At 36.8% G+C, this 23721-nt stretch overlaps 1 protein-coding gene across 3 annotated transcripts in view; it reads left to right on the top strand.

The window, feature by feature from the left end:
• Col14a1 (collagen type XIV alpha 1 chain) overlaps positions 1-23721 on the top strand; it is a 197498-nt gene that overhangs the window by 118737 nt on the left and 55040 nt on the right. For all 3 annotated transcript variants that reach the window (XM_069991329.1, XM_069991330.1, XM_069991331.1), the window contains exons 25-34: positions 3712-3768; positions 7889-8028; positions 9162-9285; positions 9458-9601; positions 11189-11353; positions 12081-12119; positions 12731-12869; positions 15145-15287; positions 16921-17030; positions 19375-19533. In XM_069991329.1, the coding sequence (XP_069847430.1) occupies positions 3712-3768; positions 7889-8028; positions 9162-9285; positions 9458-9601; positions 11189-11353; positions 12081-12119; positions 12731-12869; positions 15145-15287; positions 16921-17030; positions 19375-19533 (1220 nt within the window). The remainder of the gene's footprint in view (positions 1-3711; positions 3769-7888; positions 8029-9161; positions 9286-9457; positions 9602-11188; positions 11354-12080; positions 12120-12730; positions 12870-15144; positions 15288-16920; positions 17031-19374; positions 19534-23721) is intronic.

Raw genomic sequence — 23721 nt, forward strand, 5'->3', positions numbered from 1 at the left:
CTGCTCCCCATCACAAGGAGTGGTGTTTTAGGTATAATGTCTCAGATTCATTTAGGGAAAAAAAAATGTGTTACTTCTGCATGGAAACATACGCAAAGTCTTGTTCCTCCTATCTCATCCCAGAATTCTTTGCATATGGCTCATTGATGTCATCAGTATTGCCCTCTCCCCACACCATTCTCTATATATGTTTCAGAAGGAACTAAAAGGCCATGTGTGATGAAAAAGGGCTTAAAACAATGACTTACATTGAGATCCATATCTGCAGGAACTCTATGGTATGTGCAGTGGGGAATGAGTTTAAGGATTGAGTCCTCACATTAAAACAATGCCATCTTACCACAGCCATGAGAGTGGGAATGGAGCCAAGATGTTCCAACTGGCTGACCCTAGAGTTATGGCCTAATTAAGAGGCTCTTATGCTTTTTTTCTTCTTCTTCTTTTTTCAAGTTGGCTGCAGATCTGATGCAGTGAAGTAAAAGGCAACGTATAAAGTTAAAACAAAGCATGTTTTACATGTTCCAAAGAGCAAGGACAGTGTCAATGTTTTGGAATGGCTTCTAATCAAGAATTCCTGGCCTAGAGGCCACAAACATTAAAATGGCTTCAATTGTAATGAGTTTGGGGGGTGGGGGACACTTGTATGCTTAATAGAGTATCTTGAACTTAAATTTGGAATCTCTGAGGACTTGTATCTGACTAGGTGGTGGGTGATGAACTTTTCTTTGCAGTCCTCTTATTGTGGCATTTAGAAAGGACGACCACTACCTATAGATCTTCCTTCCCATCACTCTGAACCATGCAAGGAGTCATCATCAATGTGTACCCTTAAAAAAATCAGAGAAGGAGAATGGAATACATTGATCTATCTAATTTCTAGTATTATTTCATAATACTGAAACATTCAACATTTTATGTTACGCATATACTTTTGAGGTACAAGTTGCATCCCATAAAATTAAAGGGCCATGGTAAGTGGACAATTCCATGAGTTTTAATACATTTTAAGATGCATGTAGCCATCATTATAACTTGATTTAACTTGTGGGGAGCCATACCTGGGAAGTTAGGAAGTTCAACAAGCACTCTATTGCTGAGCTACACCCACAGCTATAAAATCCAGTTTTAAAACCTTTCCATCAACTCAAAGAAATCTTTCCTGCTACTATAGCATCTCTCACTTTTCCCACCTTTAGTCGCAACAAGTTATTTTATTATATATTTATTTTGTCTAGACAGTTCATAGAAGTGGAAGTATGTATGAAATAGTCTTTTACATCTGGCACCTTGCATTTAGTCTGTCTTCGAATCAGCCATATGGCTTTGGCTGGCATTAGATTCTGATTAGTTTTGCTTTTGAATTTAGGATGTTCCTCATTAAAGAAGATGTGCAGTTGCAAAGCTGATCTTCAACTTCCAAAGACTTTAATCTGTGTTGTAAAATTTATTAGTTGGTTGTTTTTATTGATGATTTGGATTTGATTTTATGAATACAGTCCTTTTGGTTTTGAGGTTAATGAGGCTTTGCTAGTATACAGGATATAAATAGGTTTGACTAAGGCTTCTTCTTCTGCCCCCTTTTAACATTCTAACCTTGGATAATCAGCAACTTTGAGCAATGTGATTAGCTATCTACTCTCTTACTTCCAGTGATGGCAGTAAGATCCAATCGAGTAGTATATATGGAAGAGGTTTTCATTATTTTTCGTAAGTTTTAAAGTACTTTTGAAAGCTCTGAACATTTTCCATCATGGAGCCCAATGTGTCCTCATGGTGCTAAGAACCTGGAAATGATTGATGGCCTCCTTAGACAGTGCTTCTGCTCTTAAGTTGAAAGGCTGAGATCTTAGTTCATATTCATTGCTTTCCCAAGCTCTAAAAATATTTGAATTTGGGATCCCTGATCCACTTCAACATTTCTTAACCTTAATCTTAACAACTGCTAACTGCCAACCTAGAGTTATTTCCAATTTGGATAGCTCTGTTCGACGGAAATGCGTTCCTGATGTTGGAGACATCTGTCTTCCTGTAGCTTCCGCCCACTGGCTTGAGGCCAGCCTCCTGAAGCAGTGCAGATCAAGGCTGTTCGTTCTACTGTGACAGCTTTTCACATGCTTGAGGACAGGGACCATCTGTCTGCCACATATGCAGCATAAAATGCAGTGCACTGTGATTCTTCTTACCAAAGAGATTCCCTCCTTGCCAATGTTCTGCTCAGACACAGTGCTCTGGCTGTCATTAGCATTGTTTTGGTCTTTGACTTGTGACTTAACTTGAGATGTGCCTCCATTTCTAACATTAAAGAAGATGCATTTCTATAGATTTTTAAAAAAATGAATAAACTTGGCGTTGGAAACAGTTAGTGGTGGTTTCAAGAAAGATTTACAATTTTGGTTCTAATATTAGGATTTCAGAACTTGGTGTTTTCCTTGCAGGAAATTTTTCTCTGAAAAAAAATCCCCCTTTAAAAATGATAGTAAAGCACATATCAATAATAGTATAACAGAACTATATGAAGTGTATTATTGGCCTCTCTCTTTTTAATTCTTCTTTTCTTGACATACTCATTTCTGTCACTATGGTTTCCTTCAAAGAATTTATTTATTTATTTATTTTACAAATTGGGCCAGGCAAATGATATTGCATGACTTGGTTTATTTTGCATAACAATTACTCAGACATTTTCCCATTTCTGTAATATACAGTTACCTCATTCTTTTGATGTTGTTACTTTATTTAAATAAATTTTATTTTATTGGCTCTTAGAATTGGAAAGGACTTTAAAATTCATCTCTTCCAAACATCTTGCCAATGAAGGAATTCCCTTTACAACATGTTGGACAGATGATCATTCTGCATGAGCTTGATTTTTCCCCCAGCTATTTGTTGCTTATTAATCTCTTGGAAGTGGACGTCCTCTTTGTGAATGGCTATTATTAGTAGAGGAGTTTCCTAATATTAAGATGGGATAATAAGAATTTTGTGTTTGTCCTAGAATTTTAGCATCAGATGAATGTCAAATAAAATGGTACTTTATGTTTACCTAACGCCACCATAACTTCCTGGTGCTTTGCCATGTGAGCTGGCATAAAAATTATTCCTCTGGTCTAGCTGTTCCCAGGTCCTTTAAACAAATGACACCTCTGCATAGGATGTGGTCTTCTCTTCATCCAAGCAGTAAAGATCTTAGGCCAGCAATGTGTATACTCCATTTTCAAAACTGAAAGACATTTTTCTGATGCAGGTGGAGTAGAATGCAGAGGGAAGCCTATCTCATTGGTAATGAGCATCTTGAGGGATGCAGGATGGGAACAGAGGAAAGAGACACAAACAGGATTGGTGGACAAATCTCAGTCAGGCAGAATGGAAATGGCATTAATTGTGCGTGTGAAGGCAGCCATCCGGAGCATGCATCTGAAAGGATTTGGCAGGATTGCTGTCTTAAATCAGCATCAGTAGTGCTTTGTAATTGGCAGTTTGATTACACTGATTCTGGCTGGGAAGAATAAATTGTGGCAAAAATGTCATTTCTGACCCTTGGTCTGAGGATGAGAGGAGGGAGGGAGTCAGTTTTCACAGGCGATGGCTGATTTATAGGAGTCTATTAATTCTCAAAGAAGACACTGTCTTTGGGTAATGATTATTCCATCACCTCCCTTCTTCCTACATATGAGACACCTAAGTGATGTTCCTTTTTCCTCTCTTTTATAGAATCGCTTCCTACTCAACCACCAACTTTTGCTCCAACCATTCCACCTGCAAAAGAAGGTAAGGGGATAATTCAATGACAATGTGATTTCAGGTACACAATTCCTGTTGTCTTTGTTTATTCATTTAAAACTCTGGTGTTAATGAAAGATGCTTATTGTGCTAATTTTCTCCTTAATATAATACTGACCAATGTATGGTATAATTTAATAAACCCATTTAATCATAAATTCTGTGCACAGATCAGAATTTTCTATTAGAATTGCTTAACATTGATTTCATTGAAAATATCAGAGTGTACATTAACAAAGGAAAAATAACTGAATAACATATAAGTAAAAAAATCTAGTCTATATCTCTGAAGTCAAAGAGAATGTTTTCTCATCTCATCTGAAATATTTCTCCCAATTCCTCTGTCCTGATCACAATAGTTTCTTTAAAACCTTTTGCTAGAATTAGTGACACACACACACACACACACACACACACACACACACACATATATTAAAGCCAACCTGTAATCCTAGCTAATCAGGAAGCTGATATCTGAGGATCAGCAAGTAAGTCCATGAGATTCTTATCTGCAATTAACTATTAAAAAAGCTAGAAGTAAGTCTGTGGCTCAAGTGTAGAGCACTAGCCTTAAGCAAAAATGCTCAGGCACAACACCCAGGTCTTGAATGCAGCCTCAAGACTGGCACAAAAAAGCCACCAATGAATACTTATTAACCCTACTATTAATGATCAAAGCTTTTATGCTAGATATAGAGAATAAAACAATAATGTGTAAGTAACTCTCTGACTGTTTTCAGTGTTATAAGAGAAATAGATGTTTACATAGATAATTACCCATCTGGGGTATGAGTTATAAAAAAGAGATTGTACTACATTAGCTTAGAAATGAGAATAATTAATACTGTTACAGGCCAGTGACTTATATAAATGGAGAGATTTGATCTACATGTGAACAGCAAGCTTGAGAGATAAATAATGGCATGAATGTTGTTCAATGTCATGGAATGATCTAAGTACATAAATACTTTAGAGCAGTGTAACTATAACTCTAGGAGAGTTATGAAGTGATTTGTGTGCCAGAATAAGAAGTTCTGAGCTTTATCCTGTGGGAAATAACATGCCACGAGAAATTTGCATACAAGAAGAGTGACTTGATAAAATCTTTGTTTAAGAAAGGTAATTTGAGTAGGGCATGGTGGCACAAGCCTATAATCCCAGCACTCAAAGAGGTTGAGGTAGGAGGATTGTGAGTTTAAGATAGCCTGGATTATATAACAAAACTTGTAGCAAAAAACAAAACAAGCAAACAAAAAAGAAAGATAACTTTATGACATTGGTGGAAAGAGGAGGGATAAATGAGAGGGCAGAGAAAGATAGGTCATGGTGTTGGAAGATTCCATTAGAAGAACTCTTCCATTCATCATGTATTTTCAAATGACTATACCATACCAGGGATACTGTGAGAAATGAATTGTTCAAGATGTATGGGGGCTTAGAGTCAGTAAGTCAGATGCTGCAGATAGTCAAAAGGTCAAGGAATCAAGGAAGAATCAAGAAATTCTAAGAAATCTCAACATCAGTCAGTCCTGATTTGCAGTCTTCGCTGATCAACCAGTCTTGCACATCACTTCCCAGTCTATAGTCTGTATCAGCAAAACTGTACATCTCAGATTATCCACACAGATCTTTTTTTCCCTGTCGGTCATAGGGCCTGAACTCTGGGCCTGGGTGCTGTCCCTCAGCTCTTCAGCTGCACACTAGCGCTCTACCAATTGAGCATCAGCCCCACTTCCGGCTTTTTCTGCTTATGTGGTGCTGAGAAATCGAACCAAGGGCCTCATGCATGCAAGACAAGCACTCTACCACTGAGCCACCTTCCCAGCCCCCCACACAAGTCTTGTGCTGAATCTTTTACCTTAATGTTCCTTCTACCTAGAATACCAAATGCTTTGTTCTTCTGTTTTCATGTCCATTTAATGTTTCAGTCTCTCGGGTCTCAGTAGCTAAGATTACTCTCACTACTGGAACTGAAGGCAGACCCTACTGGATGAATTGACCACTTAGGCATTTCTGATGCAGACATTACAGAATGCTGAGGTCAGAATGTTCCTATCAAGAGTCCAGCATGGATATCATTCTGTGAACCCCTCTGATGGCTCATGGAAGATGAGTGTTGGAAGGGATTTTGAGAGCAAGGATTGACAGAGTTCAAATAATGGTTGTAAAATTCATATCTCGACTTTACTGGTGAAGATTTTGCAGATTGAATATGTTGTTCATTTTAAACTGCATTTGTCCCAAGTGCATTGTAAATGTCTATAATTTTTTTTGACAGTGAGGTAGTACTGAATATTTATTAACCAAAGGTTACAAAGGTTAAAAGAATAATAAAACGGTTAAAGACTATTAAAAACAATTTTATCTCCTAGAGGAAATTGCTTGATGCACATTGTCATATTTTCTTTCTTTCAATTCACTAAGTAAATGCTTCATTAGTACAGTTTTATATAGATTTCACTTTCACTTCCAAGAGGTAACATCATCTTTTTTATTTTATTTTTTTGGTGCTCTGGAATTTTAAATGAGGACTTTGTACTTTTATTTTATTTTATTTTATTTTATTTTTTTGGTCCGGTCATGGGGCCTGAACTCTGGGCCTGGGCACTGTCCCTCAGCTCTTTAGCTCAAGGCTAACGCTCTACCACTTGAGCCACAGCGCCACTCCCGGCTTTTTTCTTTTTGCTTATGTGGTGCTGAGGAATCGAACCCATTATTTTTTTGGTGCTGTGGAGTTTTAAATGAGGACTTTGTACTTTTAGGCAGGTACTTTCCTGCTTCACCTCTGCCACACATCCTTTTTGCACTGATTGTTTTGAGATAGGGTCTTGCTTTTTGTCCCAGGTTGACCTGGATTGTGATTCCCCCTACTATCTCTTCCCAGAGAGCGAGAATGAAAAGTATGTCTAGCTATTGGTGGAGATGAGATCTCATGAACTTTTTTGTTTAGGCTAGCCTCTAACAATGGTCCTACTGATTTCTCCCTACTGAGTAGTTAGGATTCATGGGCCCAAGCCATTAGCATCTGAGTAACTACATCTCAGTTTACTCTTTCCTTAAAAACAGAGGACTTGCTTTTCTTTTACAAATTTATCTCTAACAGATCTTGTTAAATATAGATTTAGATTCAATCTACAAATTGTAAGCTTTTATAAATAACAGAAATAGTGAGAGCAATCTCACTAGACACTTTGGCTGTTACCTCACTTGGACATGAATTATTTTACATTAGAAATAGCTTGAAGAGAATGAAGTTGCACTTAATAAAATAGAAACTGATTTTTTAAAGAGAAGAAAAAGATACATTATCTCATAGAATATTTATGTGCAATTGGCCTTAAATTAAAAGGCTGAGATTTTTGAAGAGCAACTTACTTGCATCATAAAATAGTCAGCCACAATGCTCTATACTAATGAAGGGGAAGAGAGGCATAGATAATTTGAAACAGCTCATGATACCAAATGAAGACCTTAAACAAAAATGCTTTCAAGTAGAGTAGTATTTTATTGGTGTTGTATGAGGGTTTAAAAAATGATTATTCTATTGTGTTGGCATCCACAATACCTACTCTGTGCTAGCATTATTGCATAATTCTTGACATGTATCAATGGATGACAAAGGACATATAAACATAGTTTCAGCAAGGCTGGGATACCATTCTGTTCTTTGTCACCTAGTGCAAATACACATTCAATTGCATAATAATCTGACTTCATTGTATCACTAAAACTCTGATGTTAACTTATTGAGTCCATCAACACAGTTATGGGTTAGTCTTCCAACTTGTAGAAAGTAGATGGCATTTGCTAATTCTTCTGCCTTTAAATCCCTTTAGTCCCACATTCTCTTATTACCTCATTTTAGTTCTTTTGGGGCTGAGATTGGTGGATTATTTTTCTTCCTTGTTTCTAGAAATCCAATAGAAGCTTAGCAATCATAAATGGGAACTCTGGATATAAAAGAGAAATGATGGTGAAGAAGTATAATGATAAACAGCTTAGAAGATGAACCTTCAAGATGTAGGACTTTCCTTTGGGAAAGAGAATAGTTACCAGAGGACAACCATTATCTATCTTACTCTTATTCAAATTTATTCTTGGTCTTTAGTATGCAAAGCTGCAAAGGCAGACCTGGTGTTTATGGTGGATGGATCCTGGAGCATTGGAGATGACAATTTTAATAAGATCATCAACTTTCTGTACAGCACTGTTGGAGCTCTAGACAGGATTGGTGCAGATGGAACACAGGTGAGGCTAATGGATCGATCACTAATTCATTCTATGCATTGCAAATGACTTCTCAATCTGTTACTATGACCACTTGTTAATGAATATGGATAAAGAAAGGCAGGCAGAGGATATAAGTCTTTAACAGCTGTTGATCTCAGCAAATTAAACACAATAGAAAGGCCTGATCTTTTATACCATAGGGCAGAGTGTCCCCTTTTAATGACACATACAGTATTTTCCTTTCTTTCAAGTACAGTAAAATACCGACAGGGAAATGTTGTGGTTGCACATTACTATAGATTGAGCAGTCAAGAAGCTAATAATGCCCTAAAATTACAAAAATTATAAAAGCAAATACAGATCTCAGTGCTAGTGACCCATGCCTGTAATTCTAGCTACTTGAGTGTCAAGATCTGAGGATTAAAATTTGAAGCCAGTCTGGGCAGAAAAGTCCATGAGACTTTATCATCAATTACCTAGCAAAAGGCACAACTGGAGGTGTGGCTCAAGTAGGGCACCAGCTGTGAGCAAGAAAACTGAGAGTATGAGGCCAAGTTCAAACACACACACACACACACACACACACACACACACACACACATGCAAATTATAGGAAATGAATCCAGGAAAATTTATATTGTAGCGGTTCAGATTTTGAGACAGAACATACTTGGTTTCAAATCTTGGTACTGTCAGTGATGACTCTAGTGTAGTCTTGTGAAAGTTACCAGACTGTATCTGACTCAAGTTTCTCATCTATAAAGTTAATAGACTAATAGTCATTGCTTCCTAGGTTTGGTTTACAAGGAATTCCTTTTTAAGGAATTTTAACATCTGTCCATTTGCTAAGCTTAGGATACCATTTCTACTTGCCAAATGAGGTGGCAAATGTTCCATGCTTTAGAGATTTAAAAAAAAAAAAAGTTCTTGAAGAATACTTAGATGGAAAGAAGATGCTACTTAACTTGTCTTGATATGTAATTTGCACAAAATTTTAGGCCAAGCAGAATGAGGAATGGGTTTCAGAAGAAATTAAAATTATAGTTGAAAGTGTGTGGTGTGTGTGTGTGTGTGTGTGTGTGTGTGTGTGTGTGTGTGTGTGTGTGTGTGTGTGTGTGTGTGTGTAAAACCAATACACTTTCTCTTTCCAGGTGGCAATGGTTCAGTTCACTGATGACCCCAGAACAGAATTCAAACTGAATGCCTACAAAACTAAGGAGACTCTTCTTGATGCAATTAGGCACATTTCATACAAAGGGGGAAATACAAAAACAGGTCAGATCCCAAATGCCCATTCATTAATTACTTGTAACTACTGAAATGATCATTTTTGAAAAGTTTTTTTCTTTCACTTAAGAACTTTGTTCCTACTCTTTTTATTTCTTTTCTCCAGTGAAACAAAAAATGGGAGGGGTTAAAACTGCACCATTACTTTGCTTTGTTTCAGGAAAAGCAATTAAGCATGTTCGAGATACCTTGTTCACTGCAGAGGCAGGTACAAGAAGAGGCATCCCGAAGGTTATTGTGGTTATAACGGATGGAAGGTCACAAGATGATGTGATCAAAATCTCCAGGGAGATGCAATCCGATGGTAAAGTTTAAACATTAGTGGTTATCAATAATGTTAATATAGTTGTTTACCAAATACAAATTCAAAGGCTATGTCAGCTTTACTTCAGGGATTCCATGGTTTTATGAACTTGACAATATGGTTTTTAAAATCTCTTCTGGTTTACAAAACTCTAATTGTCCTGTTTTATTAGAGAAGACTTGTCATTTTCCCTAACACGCGTTATGCACTGGAGGCCTATGTGAGGAACTCTAGCAAAGAGTTGAAGTGCTATAAGAAGGGCCATTGTATGGACTGGAAAGGTGGCTCAGTGGTAAAGTGCTTGCCTCACATGCATGAGGCCCTGGGTTTGATTCCTCAGCACTACATAAGCAGAAAAAGCCAGAAGTAGAGGTAGAATGCTAGCCTTGAGCTGGAGAGCTGAGGGACAGCGCCCGGGCCCAGATCAGGCCCCACAACTGACAAAAACAAAAACAAAAACAAATAAAAGAAGGGCTGTTGTAGAGACAGGCACCAATGGCTCACATCTGTAATCATAGCTACTCAGGAGGCTGAGATCTGAGTATATGGTGTGAAGCCAGCCTGAGTAGGAAAGTCCCCTCAGACTTTTATAAAATTCATTTTATTTTATTTAATTATTACTGTAAAGGTGATGTACAGAGGGATTACAGTTACATAAATCAGGTAATTCTTTTTTGAAGTGTCACCTCTTCCCTCATTTTCTCCCAGTTTTTCCCTACTGAACCCCCTCCCTCACAAATTGTACAGTTCACTTTTAACATAGTGTCTAATGGGTATCACTGTGCATTTGTTCGCCCTCGGTCCCACCATGTCTGTGCATCCACCTACGATCCCTAACACAGATAAACTTACATATAAGACAAAGGTACAGAAATCTCCCTGACACTCTGATCTCCAATTAACCACTAAATAAGCCTGAAATGGATCTGTGACTCAAGTGGTAGAGCACTAGACTTGAGCAACAATGCTCAAGGACAGCACCCAGACCCTAAGCTCAAGCCTGAGCTCAGTACAAAATAAATATTTTTTTTAAAGAAAGATCATTGTAGAAGCCAAGGGGAAAAAAACTATGTTACTGAAACCCTTTGGTTTTCTAATCTGTAAAACGGGGGTGCTCACGTGAGTGCTGTGAAGATTAATTTATAGAACAATGCCTAGAAATGAATAGATTTTTATTTGCCTGGTGTTAAAGGATGACCTACCTTATGTTTCTGGGCCTATTCTGTTTCTCCTTTGAGAAAAACAATGACATAGATTTAGTTTGTCTGCTTCCTAAGTGTTGGGTTGTCTATTTAAAACACTTAACTGTGAAAATGTTATCCAAATGGGAATTCTTTTGTCTCAAGCACTAATTGAATTTCTTTAAAATGGAAAATTTCTTTAAGGAATGATGGAATATCTCTCATGGCATGAAATATATGCATGAAGAATTCTGATGAACTGTAAGGAATGAATTTCGGCCCCCTCTCCCCCCACCACACTGGCCTTCTTAAACATATTTGAAGCATTTGGATGTTCAAAACCTTGTGTTGTTAGTATTTCATGGGATTTACAATAATCAACAATGCAGCTCCTCTTCTACCACAGGCTACAACATTTTTGCAATTGGTGTAGCCGATGCGGATTACTCAGAGTTGGTGAACATTGGCAGTAAGCCCAGCGGGCGCCATGTCTTCTTTGTGGATGACTTTGACGCCTTCAAGAAAATTGAAGATGAATTGATTACCTTTGTCTGTGAAACCGCATCAGCAAGTATGTTCTTGGGAGTTTTGCACTCATGTTTTTTTTCTTTTTTCTTTTTAAGTCTAAACTGTCTAGTGCTGGTTAAAATAGTAAGTTTCCTCTCGAACTGAGGGAGGACAGTTAACTCACATTGCTCTTCCTTAAGCAGACATTAAATTTTGTGGGTTTGAGAAAATAGAGGAAACCTCCCTTTTCTGAAGGTTTTGGGTTTGCTGTTGTGTTTTTTTTCTGTTTAGTTTTGCTTTAATTTTCTTGTTTTGTTTTGTGACAAGATCTTGCTGTGTTTCTTGGGTGGCCTTCAACTTTGGATCTTGCAACCTCAGCCTTTTGAGTGCTGTGGAGTTTTCAATTCATAAAGATCTTCCCTAATAGGATGAGAGTTTATACTTCAAAGGGACTGTACTTGGCTAAATATAGGATTTAGATGACAAAAGTGTATGATAATCATGCATGAAGCTGACATCTTAGAAGTAACGTGGCTTTCATCAGGTGCTGACAGCCACTGATTTTAATGGACACACAAAAAGAGGGAAATTGTGACCCCGTGGTACTGAAAGAACGCACTACAGCATTTCAGTCTTTACAAAAACAGAGAAAACCAGTGAAATCTGATGTAAAGTTCCTCCACCATTCACTTCCTGAAAGGCTAGGCTAGTTTCCTCAGCTGCTAACAGGGAAAGACTGTGTTTGGAAAATATATAAATGAGGGTTTTATATTGTTTGTGTTGTATTTCAGCATGCCCAATGGTGCACAAGGATGGCATGGACCTTGCAGGTATGCATCATTAGTTTTCTTTTTCAAATACAAATATGTTAAATAACTCTCAATTGAAGTCCAGGTTTCATTTTTATGAAAAATCTTAATAGGAAAAAAATCTTTAAAACTAAAAAAATTTGTTTCTTTTGCCTAAAAGCATCTCAATGAAAGCTGTCCATCCATAGACGTTTGGGGGTGGAATGGGAAATGAAAAAGCAATAGAGAGGGTTGTTCTGAGCAATGCCTGATATACACATGTCTAAAATGCCATGACGAGATCTCTCGGTGCATTTTTAATACGTCTTAAAAAAGAATGACAGAAAAGAAAAACAGGTTATGTTTTTTTTTTTAATTTGAGGGGGTGGTGATACCTACAGGAGGGTTGAGCCAAAAAGGAAGTGAATATGCAACCCTGAATATGGTTGTTTGCAGGTATGAAAGTAGAATATGAAACCTGTTGAGAGTGTTTTCAGGAGGAGAGAGGATTTTAAGTAAGGGAGAGTGGTAGAGGAGATTAGAATCTTCGAAATTTATACACATGTAGAAGTGTCACAAGGCAACCTCTCTTTACACAATTAATATATACCAATAAAATCTTTCTTTTGTTTGTCTGTCTGTCTGTCTCTTAGGATTTAAGATGATGGAAATGTTTGGCTTGGTTGAAAAGGATTTTTCATCAGTGGAAGGAGTTTCTATGGAGCCTGGTACCTTCAACTTGTACCCATGTTACCATCTCCATAAAGATGCCCTGGTTTCCCAGCCAACCAAGTATGTTTCCACTGCAAGCTACCAAAACCAATCACATTTATTCCTTCTCAATATGAAAGCGATGTCATATTAAAACATTCTGTAATACTTCCTGGTGGGATCTTTTTCCCATGATGTTTTGAGCAAAGACTGTTTACATTTCTTTGATTAAAAATAATCCAACTCAGCTACAAGCTGATTTGAACTTTAGTATCTAATCATCTCAGAAAGTATGTAAAAAGAACTGATCCATAAATTCTGGGCATTATTCTAAGTCCCTATGTATGCTTGCTTACTCAACCTCCAGTCAACTCAATAAAGTCGATTCAAGTATTATGTCAATTATGAGATAGAAACTCAAAGAAGCTAGCAACTTGAATTTAAGTGGCAGTCAATGCTCAGATTTGTACCCAGCAATTGAGTTCCAGGACCCAGATCCTGATGTTGCCATAAGTTTGATCCTTGAATAGTTATAGCAACAAATCTAGAGAGTTGAAAAGTACTGTGGATTACCTTTGTGTTTCCAGTCCAGATCTAGTTCCCGAAGTCCAGTCATATCCAACTATGTGGTACACATCTCTACTTGGATATCTAGTGCCATTTCCTTTCTTACCTCCGTTAATTGATCCTTGTACAATGTCACACCAAATCTTCCAATAATTCCTGATAAGTCAGAGTTCATAAATGGCCTGTATTATCTGGGTCTTCCCCTCAAGTCTTTTCTGTCTTCTCCAATCAAAATGGCCTCCTTGCTTTGCCTCTAAACATAGAAGGCAAATCCCACCTTGTTGTCTTCATTGACTATTCCTTCTTTAATGCTTTAATAACTTGAATACTTGAAATATTCTTCCTTTGGTTGCCTGCATAGCTAATTATAGTATCTCCCTTGAGTTTTTGCTCAAATATAACCTGTTCAATGAAGCTCTGCTCATTTAATCTTCTTAATGAGTCTACTTTGACTTTAACTAAAATTATTACACAATTCTCCTCCAGTAAGTCCCAGGCTCTACTCAGATGTTTTATGGAAATCATAACCTTCTAAATATACTACCTTATTCACACTACTAGAACTTAAGTGTTACAAGGATAGGAATCTTTGTCAGTTTTATTCATTGATGTATCTTCCATGTCTTTACCATGTTTGGTCTCAAACAAGAAGTTCATGAAAGATTTTTTTAATACAAAAGAATTAACTAATAAATGAAGGCGTGAGCTGTTTATGTCTATTCGTACAAACACAACTTTCATTTTCAAACCAATGCTAAATTCCCACTTACTCACACATTTATGAATTCAATTAATAACTTAGCTGAATATGTATTATGGGAAAGACCTTTGGGGAGGGGTTAGGGGGAAGAAAAAAAGTAAAGAAGTAATGTGTTTAGTTGTTAGAAGGGGAGTGGGGAATGAAATTATATAGAAGGCTGCACTCTTCAAGAAGCAGATTCCCAAAAGGAAATGTGATGGAAGTTTGCTCTGTGAAGAGAGTAGCAGAAAGCAGAACAGGGCAGAAGAATCAAGCAATCCCAAAGAAAGAGCCTTAACAGAGCCCTTCCCCAACCAGAATTCGGAACACTGGAAGATACTTCAGCTTTGTCTCCCTCTGGGAGGTCCTGGCTCTTCTTTCTACTCCTTCAAAGACCAGTAGCTTAAAGAGAAGCCCTGGTAAAGTAAGATGGCCCAAAGAGAGGAAGCTTTCTCCAGCTAAGGGAACTTCAGAAGGCAGCTGATGTTGAAAGCTATCTATATACATCCTCAGGGTCAGAATCAAGAAAAGAACATTCTTAATTCTTGAAGGTGGATCTAAGTTGGTGCATCCTAGTCCCTACTATAGGCAGGAATACAATTAATTATCACAGATGGTAGATTGTGAAAAAATCATAAGCTAAGTTTTATAAAAGGATTGTAGATAAGTGATTATTTATTATACTAAAACTCCTGAAACAACTTCAATGTTCAATGAGAATGTGACTGCCTGGATTAGTTATGAAATAGTCAACCATGATATAATTGTGTACTGTAGTCATTAAATATCATGCTTTAAAATATTTAAAGAAATGAAAAATGTTTACATGATGATAAGAAAAGACTGGACCAAAATGATAAAGGGGATAAACACTCACATTGTTTACATGAGTGGGAAATCTACCACCCGGACAGAGTGATATGGTTGGGATGAGTAATGATCTTTGTGGTTTTCCAAAAGCTTATATAATGAAAGTGTATCTTCTCGATAATCAGAAGTATAAATATTGAGGAAAGATATAATAGAACATCATTTTCTTCCTTCCTTCAGGTATCTGCATCCAGAAGGGCTGCCTTCTGATTACACAATCAGTTTTCTATTCCGAATTCTTCCTGACACCCCACAAGAACCATTTGCTCTTTGGGAAATTTTAAATAAAAATTCTGACCCACTGGTTGGGATCATTTTGGACAGTAAGTACACATATGCATCTACATATATACATATATATATATATATATATATATATGACATATGTTTGCCTAATGCACATTGCATGGAAGCTTGCCTGTTTATACCACAGAGTAACTCCTTTTCTTTTTGGCCAGGGTGAGGGGGCGCAGCAGGGTATCTGTCGTAGAGCTTAAACTCAGGGCCTGGACAGTGTCCCTGAGCTTTCTTACTCATGTCTAGTGCTCTACCACTTCAGCCACACTACTACTTCAGGCTTTTTGGTGGTTAATTGCAGATGAGTTTCATGGGTTGCCTGGGCTGGCTTCAAATCATAATCCTCAGATCGCAGCCCTCTAAGTAGCTAGGATGACAGACTTGAGCCACTGGCACCTGATCTGTGGTAGAACAGTTAATTCATTCACTTACCCACTCATAAGTTCAACAAACATTTCTTACTTTGTGCCAGCGCTAGGGGCTGTAATATGGTAATGAGCAAGTTGAAAATAGACTCACGTGTTTTACTGAAGGTATAAAGGCTGTAGGCAGAGCAAAGCTGATGGCGGGGGTGGGGGTGGGACGGGGATAAGTGGGACAAGAAGTTGGTTTGGTTAGGGGTATGTATGTAATAGTATGAGGTGCTTATTTGCTACTCTAGAGAAGATGTCAGATCGGCAGCATTCTTATTTGGGAAGAATTTTGGGATAGACATGTAACTTTGGAAAGTTGTATGCATGACATATAAGCCACGATACTGGGTTAGCTAATTGAGAGTGAGTATGAAATGAGAAGAGAACGAGTCTGAGAAGGGAAGCCCCCATGTTTGGAGGTGGGGAGGAACATTTGGATACAAGACAGTATTTTAAACTTATTTCCAGCTACCATATGGGGTGTGTGTGTGTGTGTGTGTGTGTGTGTGTGTGTGTGTGTGTGTGTGTGTGTGTGTGTGTGTGTGTGTGTGTGTTGGTCTTGGGCCTTGAACTAAGAATTTGGGTGCTGCTCCTGAATTTTTTTGCTCAAGGCCAGCACTCTGCTACTTGAGCCACAGCTCCATAGGGAAATTGTGTGCAGGTTTCTTTCCCATCCCACGTTAATTTAGCCAACTGAAAGCCTGTGCCAAACTGAAAATTATAAACCCTCTCATTACTTATTACTTTGCCTTAGACATAATTTCAAAAATTAGAAGCAATTCAGGCAACAGTGGCTCATACCTTTAACCCTCTCTATTCAGGAGGCTGAAATCACAGTTGTGGTTTTGAGTTAGCAGGGACAGAAAAATCTGGAGACTCTTAATCTTCAAATAACCAGCAAAAAGCTGCAAGTAGGGGCATGGATCTACACATGGATATTGCACAGTAATCTTCACCTACCATGTAGTTAAATCCATCTCATTTATGAACTGCTCCTTTCTGTGTATAGGAATGCCATAATTTCATATCACATAAGTAACTAAGAACCATTGCATAAGAAAACTGGTATTTTTAAATGTTTGATAAGATAGTGCTACCAGAAGTAAAGTGTAGAGGAGTGTAAGTAAAGTATAGAGTGTAGAACAGTAGCCATGGGCAAGATTGTGAGGCCCTGAGTTCAAAACCCAGTATCCAGTTGAATTGTTGTTCCTTCTAAAGTATTTTCACATTTCCTCTGTTTGAATAGATGGCGGGAAAACTCTAACATATTTCAACTATGACCGCAATGGGGATTTTCAAACGGTTACTTTTGAAGGACCTGAAATCAGGAAAATTTTTCATGGAAGCTTTCACAAGGTGAGTAATGCATTTATTCATTCGCATTCTGCACACATACACCTAATTCCTATGTATATTCATCACCATTTCTGCTGAGAAAATAGGCACATATATTTTTAATGCCATAGAGCACTGTATCTCAAATTTTGAGTGGAGTAGAATTACTGTCTCTAAACTTGTTGACCATGTCCAGAGATTCTGATTAGGTAGTTCTGTGATAGGGCCCTGAAATGTATATTTCCAGGAGACACTCAGGAGATATTGACAGAATTGGTCCAGATTCTCCCTTTGAGAAACAATGCAGTAAACAGTACTATATGAATATAAGTAGACCATGGCTTATTTGTTATATTTTGTGTGATGAACAAAAGATTGCTAGTCTGCCTGACCAAAAGAGCAGATCATCTTTGCAACTGCTTATGAAGACATAATTAGATGAACCATTTTAAAATGTGAAGATAGATATAACTGATTATACATATACATTTTTTCAGGGATAACCTATCAATGTCATCATAAAAGTTACCTTACAAAAGATTTCTGTAAACCCTAACTTTATTTGTTCTGATCTGAATAACTTGACTCTTGTGATTGAATTCTGTTCCTTAACATTCATTTCTCAGAAACCTGAGAGTGGACATACCTTCCTTCCATCTTCTATTGGTTCCTTTGTGTTTGGGGAATGTCCACTGATCTCTGCAGGATGAGAAAAGAGCTCATGGTACGCAGGAGCCTTTCTCCCCTAAGTTGGGCCTTCCTGCTTGTTAAAGAGAAGGGATATTGCACAGTAATCTCACCTACCATGTAGTTAAATCCATCTCATTTATAAATCCATCTAATAATTTTATATCACGTAAGTAACTAAGAACCATTGTGTAAGAAAACTGGGATTTTTTTTTCCCCATGTCTGTTAGGATTGTGCTACCAGAAGTAAAGGAATCTGAAAAACATTTGAGATACAAAGGGAGATTTACTAGGGCAAGGTCCCATTCACAGCTCTTTGACTTTACCTCCTTTACTTCTCCTTCTGACACAACACTTTTCTTAGTTATGACAAGTCTGAATCAAAGCAGTCAAGAAAATTTATGGGAAGATGAAAGCATTTGCAGTTGCACAAGTGTTAGAAGAAGCACTTTCACTTTAACTTGTAATTCTCATTCCACAGAATTCTTTATGAGTCTAAGGTGACTGTTAAGCTTTACCAAACTGTATTTAAACAAGTAAGGTTCATTCATTATTGGCTTTAAAATTATGAACTTTCAAGTTTTTAACAGTTGTATGAAGAAAGACTTATTTCTGGTTTAAGTTTTAATAAAACCAAAGGCCAGACAAAGACCAAAAGATGCCATCATAGATGAAAATATGTTTATAAGCCTTGGAATTTTATGATCTTGGGCACAATGTGGTTAGCCAATACATCTAGAATATACTTACTCAAGTCTGGCATCTAATGGCAACACAGGCTTTCCCAAATCTTCACAAAAATTGGTGGGCTCCTAAAAAATTGTTGTGCAGATACTTGAGATGGTAGCTTAAGAGAACTTAACTAAACATTAAGTCAAAGGGTTTTATTTCACTATGGTCTAGAGTTACCAGATAGCATTATCCCTTCCCCATGCAATCCTGTAACTTCTAAGATATTATTGCTTTAGAGCAAGGCTAGAATTCAAAAATAATCAGCCAAATACCTGTGGCTCATGCCTATAATCCTAGATACTCAAGAGGCTGAGATCTGAGGATTGTGACTGAAAGCCAGCCCTGGCAGGAAATTCTATGACTGTTATCTCCAGTTAACCACCAAAAAGCCAGAAGTGGAGCTCTTGAGTGGCAGGGCACTAGACTTGAGGGGAAAAAAGAATCCTTGCAGTTATTATTATTATTATTATTATTATTATTATTATTATTATTATTATATCACTTGTGGGGCTTGAACTCATGGCCTGGGCACTATCCCTGAATCTCTTTACTCAAGACTAACACTGTAACACTGAGCCATAGCACCACTTCCAGTTTTTGAGTGGTTAATTAAAGATAAGTCTTATGGGGACTTTTCTGCTTGGGCTGGTCTGAACTGTGATCCTCAGATCTCCTCCTCCCGAATAGCTAGGATTACAAGTATGAGCCACTGGTGCCTGGCTCACTGTAGTTATTTTTAAAGATAGTATTCATGCAATAAAGGTATTATGTAAATAAAAACAGATGACACTTGAGGGTTAAACAATCATGAAGGTAGCAAAATATCAAAAACAGATGGTGACAGAAGTTTTCTTTATACTTGTTCAGGATGAATTATACAAGTATTCAAGTTTGCTTGGTATTTCTCCTACACCTTTCCTTCTAAAATGTCCTCCCTTTTACCCAGCTTCATGTTGTTGTCAGCAAGACTTTGGCCAAAGTAGTTGTTGACTGCAAGCAAGTGGGAGAGAAGGCAATAAATGCATCAGCCAACGTCACGGCAGATGGTGTAGAAGTACTTGGGAGGATGGTTAGATCGAGAGGACCAAGTGGAAACTCTGCACCAGTAAGTGCATAATCAAGTGAAGCTGTTGTGTTGCAGGAAAAGCATTTGTAAACATAAGTATATTTAGCTATTTTTAAGGGAAAAGGTTAGGCAAAAGAATTCGTGGATGGATGGACGGATGGGTGTGTGGATGGACGGATAGACCATAGGCTTGTTAAAACACACACTCAAAGCTTTTTGAAGTAGATTTCTGCTATAATATAAGAAGAATGCTTTAGAAATTAGTATAAACCATAAATTCTTAAAAATTGTAACAGTATAACATGTATCCCATGGTTTATGACTTCAGTAGTTTGTGACTAGTAATCAGAACAGTTAATGAATCTCATTTATATAAGAAAATATAAATTTGAACAAAATCTCTTAGTATTATACCCAGTAAGTGACATAAATTTAGTTTAGATTTAGACATTTTAAAATAGGTCTTTGCTATCATTAGTTTTTGCCCTGAAACATTAATTATCACTCTAAGATAATAAAATTTTCATCATACAGAATGGAATTTAAGGCTGGGAGACTTCCAGTTGGCTGAGAAATCACATGCTCTTCACTTATTACCCATGGAAAAAGGATAGTGTATACAGATTTTAACACCAGACATTCCCAGCTAATTAGCAGCCTCTCCAACTTGAATCATTCTATAATTAGTAAAGTATTTTACTCTTAAAAACAACTTCAACCCTTCTAAATTTTGATGATACTGAATTACTAGTATTGCCTCTCACTCTTATAGATCTTTAGAATTAGCTCGTTATGTGCAATTTTAGAAAGTCTTTTCCAAAGTTGGTGCTAAACTTGCATAGAGGAAATTCTATACCGTGTATATGTTCATCTGAATTACAGAAGGGAAGGTAAGCAACAAAATGGTGAAATGAAGGACAATGGGTGAACCAATGCCACAGTGATACTCACAAGACAACATGTTGTAAATGAACTTTACAACTTGGGGGTCGGTGGGTGCTGGGGGAGACAAAGTGGGAGAAAAATGAGGGAGGGGATAACAAGTTCAACAAGGAATGTATTCACTACCTTACAGATCCAACTGTAATCCCTCTATACATCACCTTGAGAATAAAATTTAAAAAAACCTTGGTGCTAAACTTGTACAAAGGAAATTTAATGCAATGTCATATAAATAAGATTAAAATCCAGGCATGCTATTTGACATGAGTTGCTAGCTTCCCCACTTTCCAATGGGCCCTTCAAGAAGCACAGCCCTACTGCACAGGCTATTCATATTTTATGTCAGTAGACAATTTCAGAATGGTAACATGATTTACTTTGGGACAGTATGCTTAAAAAAAAAGTGTTGGCATTTCTTTTTGTGCCGCTTCTGCTTGCAATGTGAATGTGGAATTCGTTCGTATAGCTCTCAAATCTTGACTCATTTTGCTCCACATACTAGTTTTTTGTTGAACTACTGTAATATCTTTCATTTATGCTTTAAGACCTTGATAGGCAGATGTGTGTTACTAGTTTAACAATTAGATTTTCTACTTTGCTTTGGAGCATGAGGGGTTAGATATCTAGGAAGGAACTATAAAAACAGTGGAAAGTTCTCATTTTTAACTATGGTAAGGGATCTTGGAGAATGTGCACATGATATTGAGAATTTTTGCCTCTTACTGGATGCTATTTTGTGCTGACTATAAGAATGTAAAATTAGCCAACTAAGAGTATCTTGTATGGATACATGGACAGCAGAGAGATGCTTGGGAAGATAGAGTCTAAGAAAGAGGAAAGAACTAGAGATAAAATACATCACCTACTACTGTTATTCAGATTTTTTTAATTTTAGAGGAAATAAGATAGTACCTTCCCTGTCCTCCATCCCATCTTTTATAGACAATTAGTAGGTATTTAAAATGTGATTATTTATAGATTATACAATATTATATTATATATGGTACATATATGTGTATTGTTGTTTTATATGTCTGAATTTCATTTCTCTAGCAAGAATATAAATTCCCTAAAATAGTAAGGCCTGGTCTACTTTTTGTCCCTCTGTCACAGTGTCTAGTAAATTCCTATGAATACACTGTATGTAATGACCGAATGCCCAATACATAATGAATCAAAAAGCAAAGATTAGTTTTTGAAAGTAGACTCACCTGTAGAATCTGTGCTTAATGATGATAAATCTTTAGTTTTTGTCATAGAAGAACTACTAATAAACAGAGTGAGTTTGGTAGTGACTTCCAACTGGTAAGAAACAAAAGGGAGTTTATAGAAGTTGATAATTAAAGCATTCTTTATAAGGGTAGTTAAAATGCCATATTTTTATTGGAACTGGGAAGTCAACAAAGAATTACTGAATAGATTCTAGTCTGCCTACCTATCAAAGAATTTGATTATGTTGAATTGGATGATTGTAGGTTAGAACTCAAGAATGTAATTGAACACCCAGACTTGTTTCTTGGAGATATTAGTTAATTGTTTCAGTACAGGGTAAGAGAAGCCCTTGTATTCACTTTTCAATTCAGAAATTTATTGTTATATATGTTTTTTCTTCAATCACCAGCAAAAGGGAATAGGTAATGTTCAAATTTGGGGTTATTTCATGAGAACCTATTATAGGAGACAGTAGTGTCTTGTAGGTCACCATTCCCTCCCAAATTCAGCAATGATTCAATAAATACCAGATGGTAGGAAATATTCCATTTTTAAAGAATCATATATTCCTTTTCAACAATAGTGATGGATAGACTCATGAAATTAGGAATTCAGTAACTACTGTATAGAAACCACGTTTATTCTTAATAAAAACAACTCTGCTCAGCAAAGAAAGATTTTGTAGACAGTAATATTCTCTAGTGGGACTAAACTAATAAGCAGGCTTAATTTAGCTGTCAAAACACATGTGGAAAGATATCTGACTGTGCTTCTCCTTTCCAATCTATTTTCCTAAGGCAGTTTTTGCTACCCTTTCTGATCTCTACAGAGATAATGCTAGAAAAAATTTTCATCTTTTGGTGTAGGATGTTTGTCTTTTGAAGAGAAATTAACATTTATTGGGCAAACCATCAGTACTTTTTATGCATGATATTTGTATTTATTTATATACATGATTGCTATATGTGATATTTAACCTTACAGAGTGTCTTGTTCAGTGCTTTCTTTATTTGGGAAGTCAAGAATTAACAGCATCTTGAAAGGAAAATAGTCTCCTACTGCTTATCTAACGCAAGCTGTGATATTTTAATGGGATTAAAAATATATCACAATGTATTTTTAATCACATAACAACACTCAAATACTGGCATACTATCCAAATTATATGCATGGAAGAAATTGAGCCAAAGGACATTCAGTAAATGAGGTACACTCATTTAAATAGGAAATGCAGGAGTCAAGATTGTAAAACAATTTTGCTTGATTCCAATAACGTTGCTCTTCTTATGTTATATAGCAAGGCTTGCCTAGAGAAGCAGGCATTTTTCTGTGTTAATCCTATTGATCCTCTCCCAACTTCCCCCCATTGTTTTAGTTTATATTAATCATATAAAGGGGTTCAGTGGGGTTTTTGAGTCTTTTTTCTGTCTTTTCAAATCTACTACTTATGTACTTATCTAACTAGTATTTCACCTTCTGCTATTCAACTAACAGAAACATGTAAATTATGTTTCAGAGTCATGTACAGTTTTATTTTCTGTAGAAATTGACAGCAATCTACTTCATAGTCCTAAAGAAAGATGTGTGCAATTTTGAAAAAGGATAGTATGTTGTTATGTGACTTATTTCTTTAAATCCTTAAAATAATTATGTAGCTTATATTTATTATATTCATGCTATGGAATAGCAATAGGAATTTTTCTAGGAACATTGATTTAATAATCTATAACTGTAGGAAAAACATTTTTATTGTTAATAGAAATAGAGAGACAGAAACTGAGGCATGGAGAAGTTAGTGAGACAAGTATTGTCTCCATTTTTATTCCACTGATTCTATAGAACTTAAGACAGAGAAGGGAGTCCAGTCTGTAGCAGGGATCATCTGTGCTAACTGCTCCTTGACAGTTTCAAAATACTTGTCATTTTTTAACCTGCAACCTTGAAAGTGAATGTGGTCAGCACCTATCCCCAAAGTATGTCTGAACTTAAAGCAGATTAGCTCCTATCAAAAAAGACCAGTTGTTGACTTTCATTTCTCAACTTCATTATAACCTCCCTAGTTTTCCTGAAATT

Source organism: Dipodomys merriami, unplaced genomic scaffold (assembly GCF_024711535.1).
Source record: "Dipodomys merriami isolate MVZ:Mamm:240054 unplaced genomic scaffold, mDipMer1.0.p SCAF_4, whole genome shotgun sequence".
Lineage (NCBI taxonomy): Eukaryota > Metazoa > Chordata > Mammalia > Rodentia > Heteromyidae > Dipodomys > Dipodomys merriami.